The sequence below is a fragment of the Anopheles nili genome, chromosome 3 (assembly GCF_943737925.1).
Source record: "Anopheles nili chromosome 3, idAnoNiliSN_F5_01, whole genome shotgun sequence".
Taxonomy (NCBI): Eukaryota; Metazoa; Arthropoda; class Insecta; order Diptera; family Culicidae; genus Anopheles; species Anopheles nili.
Genome location: NC_071292.1, coordinates 64,549,259 through 64,555,390, shown reverse-complemented (window position 1 = coordinate 64,555,390; position 6,132 = coordinate 64,549,259). Strand labels below are relative to the sequence as shown.

The following is a 6,132-nucleotide window of genomic DNA, read 5'->3' as shown; positions in this document are numbered from 1 at the left end:
GCCGGGCGTTCTTGGGGCAGGGCTTGTCTGAGTAAAGTAAAGAACACGAAAAATAAAGCCCGAGTATGAACCGAGCTGGGTGACAGTGGCGATGTGTTTCTTCGAGTGAAGATTAAATCCGTCATAAGCAGCACTACTTGGGCAATCTTTTCCAGCTAACTGCAGCCATTGCCGTCTAAGAGTCAAGAGTCTCAGTGCAGAAGCAGCACAAAATAATGCGGAATTACGACACCAATATTTTGGAGCCCTCTGTGGAAATGATCTGCAGTGAGTTCTTCGATGCGAACAAGCAAAAGAAAAAGGGCGCACAAAAAAGGGCATAATGCTCGCGCTTGTTCGATGCTGCTGGCACGGACATACACCACACGGTAGCTTAATTTACGCGACGACGCGATCTAATAACGTTTCCTGTGCCAACCAGCGAGCGGCTCACGCGGTCGTGCGCGGGAACGCATTTGCGAACCGTGGACACTCGTTCGCTGCACGAGAAGACATAAATTCCCACCATCCAAGGTGGCTGGTCGGGGATTTAGCATAAAATAGACTCGCCTTCCTACATGGCCTACTCGACCAACCGTCACGATCAGGCACCGCGATCGCGATCCGATGCTGAATTATGCACCAAACGATCGACTGCCGGGGACGATCGGTGCCGGTGTCGGTTCGGATCCTGGCTGGGGCGCCCTTGGCCACAATGTAACGCCAACGGGGGATAGGAAATCAATCTCGCTAAATGACTTCTTCGTTGGCACCACCATTCACCTGTCAGTTGGTAGACCGTGGTGCGGATAGCTCACGACGCCAATCGAGCGCTAAATCGGGCTCGATTGCAGCGATGATTGGGGCTTCGCGTTCGGTCGCACGGTTCGAGGAAGGGATTCCTTGGCCGGTTGAGGCATTGTGTTGCGGGATAAATTTACTGGTTCCCGCTCACGTTGAGGTAATTGCTATCGCACCGAATGGAGCGACTTTAATGTAATCGCTTTGAAATTAAATATGGAAATAAACATACCGTTTCGTGGGCATTTTTCAAAAAGGTTTTTCCCGTCGTCGTTTCTTTCCGTCACCATTAATTTTGAGCCACGCTTGGGGGTTTGTAGAATGTCCTTTTTTTTCGGAACGGGATAACGTGCACAATCACTCACCGCGGTATTGCTGTGATATATTAGACCTCTTCTTTATTTCTCACAGTACATTTTAATCGTCACATTGTTGAGGAACTTCAGCATGCTGGGTGTCGCGTTCACCTGCAACGTGATGACCTTGCCCGTGCCAACCGTTCCCGAGGTGATCGCGGCCGAAATGCCACCATGATCGAACCCTTGATTCGATTCCACGCTGATGAACTTGATCGCTTTGTTGGCAGCCTGAAAATGAGCGGTAAGTGAGCACGTTAAAAATTAAAAAAGCAGATCGCAGCATACTCGCACTTACCGCATTGTTAAACGTCACACTTTGCGGGCTGATCATGCCGTGGTACAGCTTGTGGAAGAAACACTGCTGCAGCATCGCATCGTAGGTGCCAAACTGCACGACCAGGTTCTCGTTCCCTAGCAGCGAGCCAAAGGTCGGCCGCAAACCGATCAACACACACGCCACCAGGAACAGCTCGCAACGACGCACCATTGCTGTGAATATTGCCGAAATGCACGGTACGCAAAAATGAAACCCGCAGGGATTAACGCCGTTGCTTGTGCGCGAAAAATGACTTTCTTCGCGATGACTTTCGAAGAGATTGAACGCTCCCTGTGACGAATGCTGGGTTTTTATATCGATAACATAAAACGGGACTTGGTGCTGGGATTTTTTTTCATGCATGCTTTTTTGCTCGTAGCATATATTTCGAAGTTTATTTGAATCGCTGCGGGGATGAAAGTTCACCCACGTGCTCGTGGGACGATGCACTTTTTTGAGGTCAGTAATGTGTCTGGCGGAAGTGTGTGCCAATGGGTGGCATTTTTTTGGGGCTTTGAAATAAATCTTGAGTAATTTGACATCAAAAGAAATCTTGTGAAAATTGATTGTCGAATTTTAATCATGAATTGTAGTGTATTCAAAATCTATTACATATTAATAAGCCATCGTTCTCAAGAGCATGCATAGGTATAATGCATAGTCTGTTCGTAGCAAAATCGTTTGTTTCTACTGCTTTACACATTATTGCTCAATCAGGCAGGTATTTTCGCTCCAAAATCAACCGCTGGTGAAAGTGTTAAATCTCTGATGAACTGTGGGCTCTGATGAGTACCCTCAGGCGCACATAAACACCATTAGCTAAGGTCATCATTTAAAGCAAATTAACAACCGTGCACCATTTAAAGTCGATTGTACCGTTGATGATACACCAAACTGGCGATCGAAATGGTTTATTATAAATAACACGCTCTTAAGCCTCACAGAACATCGTTACCCGGACGTTGCTTTTGAAGATGGGTTTGTTCGAGCCCTCCGTCAACGTGATGACGATGTTCGGCTTCTTAATGGCACCTCCGGTGATTTCGGCATTCACCCCGCCATGATACGCCGTATTCAGCGTTTCCACCTTGACGTAGTTGATGTTCTTGTCCTAAAACGGGGCAACACGGAGTGATTAGTGGATGTGCTTGTGTGCTTGTGTCTCGCTCAATCTAGCTTACCGTGATGTGAACCACCGAGGATGGGCTGTGGCTAAAGGCGTAGATTGTCTTGTCGAAGCACTGCACCAGGGCGGAATCTGCCGTGCCAAACTCCTTGACCGAGGGGTTGGTGTTCGCCTGGAGCGTAGCCACCGTAGGTTGCGGCCAAAGACAGCTCACGGTTAGCACGAGACAGAACGCACCAAAACGCCACGTAGAATGCATTTTTATCGGTTACACTTTCGAGCCAGCTGTGAACGGAATGCTTGGAACTGAAACAGGCCCACGGTGGAGCGGTAACTTTTATAGAATCCTCCGTATCGAGCCCTGGGGACAAACCGGGTGAAGCGGTTGGCGAAATTTCATTTCACTCTCTTGCACCGTGCCGTGTGCCATTTATTTTTGGTGAGCATTTTTTTTGTGTATGATCGCCCTTTGCTGACGCGAAATATTCCAGAACCTCGCGCAAAGGTCCGGAAATGCACCGAACCCCGGGAGAGGAAATGGACAACTTTCTCCACCCCGAGTGGAGCCGAAAAGTAAGAAGGTTAATAAAATACGGTCATTTTTTATTTCGAAAGGACATTAAAACGGTCGACACAAGTAATGAGGCTACGAAAGGGAAGCTGTGTCCCCGTTTCGCGGCACCGGGAAGGTTATAAAAGCGGGCAATTTGGCGCATCGCATGACAAACAGACCCCAAACGTGGCACGGCAGAATGCAACGAACGCAGGGAAGCGCACTGATCGGGCTGGCTCTGTTCGCCCTCGGTTTTGGCGTGGTTTGGGCCAACCTGAATGCAAGCGGTGTGCAGACGTCGAAGCAGAGCTACTATTTTGGCACTAAAGATGCCTCCGATATCCTGTGCTTTTCGAAAACGCTCTTGAAGGGGTCCACATTACCTCAGGATGTTACATACACCAATCCTGTGATGGTAAGTGAAAGCTCTGCGCTCAGTCGGTGAGTAGATAATAATTTGATTTTTCTCTCTTCGTGCAGGCTAAGAACATCAAGTTCATCACTTTGGAGGCCGATAAGTATTCCTCGCACGGGTACACGGCGGATATTACGAGTGGTGCAATCGGGACGACGACGGTGACACTTAAAATCAACGGGAAATCAATTTTACCGTATTCCATTCACATAAAATACTACTGTGTTAAATAAACTTCGTAAAGAATATCAAAATAATAAATATAATTTCATCGGTGTATACTTGGAAAAGCTGCCATTCTTGAAGCATATTGTTTAAAACGATGATGACAATAATTAAAATTGGTCTGTTCAAAATTTCAATCATTTTAGTTTTTCTAAAGTTAGGCTTCTGAAATAAAATAAAACGATTTTGATTTATATTTTAAATCTTTAGCTTCATTACTTATACCGAAATAGTAGTATAGTTGGCGCTTTGGTTCATGTATTGAGATTTCAGTATTTTTTTTAGTTGCCTTGGAGTAAATGCTGAGAAATTTATCGCTTTACAAAGAAGAGTACTCGATTCTGATCGGACACGCATCAGAAAAATTAGCAGTTAGGCTACATCATTGATAAAATCCAGAGCTAGTATGTATTCAATTTTGTAGGTTATGTTTTAAGTTACAAACATTTTCACGATTATTTGCACATACTATTTTAAACAGTAGTTTCTTCAGAGTTTAACCAGTAGTAAAATATTGCATGCCATTTCGAAAATGTCGTGACATCGTTAATGATCTTGAAATCAGCAAAAACTTCAGTTCAAGAAGAAAGCATAAAAATACATACTCAATTGGAAAGTGTGGGTGGTTAAGGCTTTCTCCAATGGGTTTAATGCACGGTAAGTATTTTTTGGCGACTGTTACCAAGAAGAAGTCGGCCATCAACGAGCTACGGATTGTGGTTTGCCGAATTTGGCACGTATTTAAACGACAGCACATCCCGGACCAGGACTCAGTCGGAAGCAGGACGTAGCGGCTCGCCATTTGACACCGCGAGAGTTGCACGAAAACTCGCCTCTTTTATCCGGAAGACCCCCATCACATTAACGGAACGATGATTTCGCTAAGGCTCGTGTTCCTGTGTGCTCTCTGTCTTGGCAACATCCGGGCGCTTTCGCTGGTGTTGTCGCATGAGCAGAGCTATTTCTTCGGTACCCGACCGGCGAATAATCTGCTGTGCTACACGAAAACCATCTCGAAAGGATCGGTTCTGCCAGTGGCGGTTTCCTACACGCATCCTAGCGACAAGAAGATCAACTTTGTCACGATGAACGCGGACAAGTACTCACCCCATGGCTACACGGTGGATAAGACGGACGGTCAGCTCGGTACGTCCATGGTAGGCTATCGAATAAACGGTTTCAGCCCACTGGCGTACGCGATCATCATCAACATGTACTGTGAGCCGTGATTTTGGTTATAGACAGCCTCATAAAACGTGTCGTTCAGTCGTTCAAAAAAACTCGCGAAGTATTTAAATAAAGTCAAAATGTTACTAAGCGCTTATATATACCTTTGATTCGGTATCGCATTTGCTCAACCTAATAAATTTGTCTCGACAAAATCCGAAACTATATCGTAAAGGAAAATAACGAACCCACAGCATCGCTTCCGGAACTTTCAGGACACGCCATCGTGAAGCTTCTGCTTGCGAACAATAGATGGCGCTAGTGAAAGCTCAGGATTAAATTGAAAATTACAGCAGTACAGCGCTGGGAAAGGAGGTTTTCCTGTAGAGATTTCTTGCAACACGTGGTCAATTGCATGAAGAATAATTGCATGAAGAACAAATAAAAAAAAACTGCGATCATTTTCCCGTTCGCTAATAGAATTCGTATGCTCCCCCAGCACGACCGACTAATTCGATTCCCTCAATCCCTTCGGTCAATATTTTCCCGCAAAACCAAAACCATCGGGTAGGTTTCCGTGAGAACGAACGCGCAAAATGCTATTAGCAACGCGCGTGCAATTACCCACCGAAATGCGATCGAAAAAGTGAAATCCACCGGCCGGATTGAGAACCCGTCCCGTGTACAAAACACACACACACACACACACACACGAGCCTGACCTAAATACTTCAATCCAAATCCGGCGCGGCATCCAGATTTGCATGCGTCCACCGTGGGTACGAGCTGCACCCGCAAAGTCCATGGGGGCCTGTAGAAAAAAAGACAGATCCAATGATGGAGAGAGCGAGAAAAAAAGAAGCGAGAACCCACTGACAACCCACTGATGCACTCCGTCCGGTGCATCGTTAAAACCGTTTCGTTGGCATTACAAAAAGGCGCACAACGACCCATCGCAAACAGCATCCCCGTTCGGGTCCTGGATGTGGCTGACTGGCTCGCTGGCTGGTGTTTTGTTTTAGCCGTTTCTTTTGTTGCCATCACCGACCGATCGTTTCATCGGAAGTGGCCCTGTGCGATGGCAGCAGCCTATGCAACTCTCGGGTGCAGTGCTTGGTGCTCTTATTTTTGCCACCGTGTTCCCGTTCGGTTGCATTTCAATAATCGGTCGGCAGCTGTTGCATCTCCGGG

At 46.5% G+C, this 6,132-nt stretch overlaps 4 protein-coding genes across 4 annotated transcripts; 2 read left to right on the top strand and 2 right to left on the bottom strand.

Annotated features, from left to right (window-relative positions):
- Positions 1 to 1,178: 1,178 nt before the first annotated feature.
- LOC128727021 (uncharacterized) lies at positions 1,179 to 1,626 on the bottom strand. Its single transcript, XM_053820876.1, has 2 exons — positions 1,435 to 1,626; positions 1,179 to 1,367 (listed from the first exon to the last, which is right to left on the bottom strand). Exons 1-2 carry the CDS (start codon positions 1,624 to 1,626, stop codon positions 1,179 to 1,181), a joined length of 381 nt encoding a protein of 126 aa, XP_053676851.1.
- Positions 1,627 to 2,386: 760 nt separating this feature from the next.
- LOC128727025 (uncharacterized) lies at positions 2,387 to 2,840 on the bottom strand. Its single transcript, XM_053820884.1, has 2 exons — positions 2,637 to 2,840; positions 2,387 to 2,566 (listed from the first exon to the last, which is right to left on the bottom strand). The coding sequence occupies exons 1-2, from the start codon at positions 2,838 to 2,840 to the stop codon at positions 2,387 to 2,389; spliced, it is 384 nt and encodes a 127-aa protein (XP_053676859.1).
- Positions 2,841 to 3,333: 493 nt separating this feature from the next.
- On the top strand, positions 3,334 to 3,782 carry LOC128724821 (uncharacterized). Its single transcript, XM_053818542.1, has 2 exons — positions 3,334 to 3,549; positions 3,615 to 3,782. The coding sequence occupies exons 1-2, from the start codon at positions 3,334 to 3,336 to the stop codon at positions 3,780 to 3,782; spliced, it is 384 nt and encodes a 127-aa protein (XP_053674517.1).
- Positions 3,783 to 4,646: 864 nt separating this feature from the next.
- On the top strand, positions 4,647 to 5,003 carry LOC128727153 (uncharacterized). The gene has a single exon (XM_053821029.1). It carries the CDS (start codon positions 4,647 to 4,649, stop codon positions 5,001 to 5,003), a length of 357 nt encoding a protein of 118 aa, XP_053677004.1.
- Positions 5,004 to 6,132: the final 1,129 nt, after the last annotated feature.

Bases quoted from the DNA above. Each gene is read 5' to 3' on its own strand.
- LOC128727021 (XM_053820876.1), bottom strand. From the start codon at position 1,626: ATGGTGCGTCGTTGCGAGCTGTTCCTGGTGGCGTGTGTGTTGATCGGT. The intron at 1,368-1,434 runs GTAAGTGCGAGT...GCTCATTTTCAG, and splicing joins GTGTGACGTTTAACAATGCG to GCTGCCAACAAAGCGATCAA.
- LOC128727025 (XM_053820884.1), bottom strand. From the start codon at position 2,840: ATGCATTCTACGTGGCGTTTTGGTGCGTTCTGTCTCGTGCTAACCGTG. The intron at 2,567-2,636 runs GTAAGCTAGATT...GCCCCGTTTTAG, and splicing joins CCTCGGTGGTTCACATCACG to GACAAGAACATCAACTACGT.
- LOC128724821 (XM_053818542.1), top strand. From the start codon at position 3,334: ATGCAACGAACGCAGGGAAGCGCACTGATCGGGCTGGCTCTGTTCGCC. The intron at 3,550-3,614 runs GTAAGTGAAAGC...CTCTTCGTGCAG, and splicing joins CATACACCAATCCTGTGATG to GCTAAGAACATCAAGTTCAT.
- LOC128727153 (XM_053821029.1), top strand. From the start codon at position 4,647: ATGATTTCGCTAAGGCTCGTGTTCCTGTGTGCTCTCTGTCTTGGCAAC.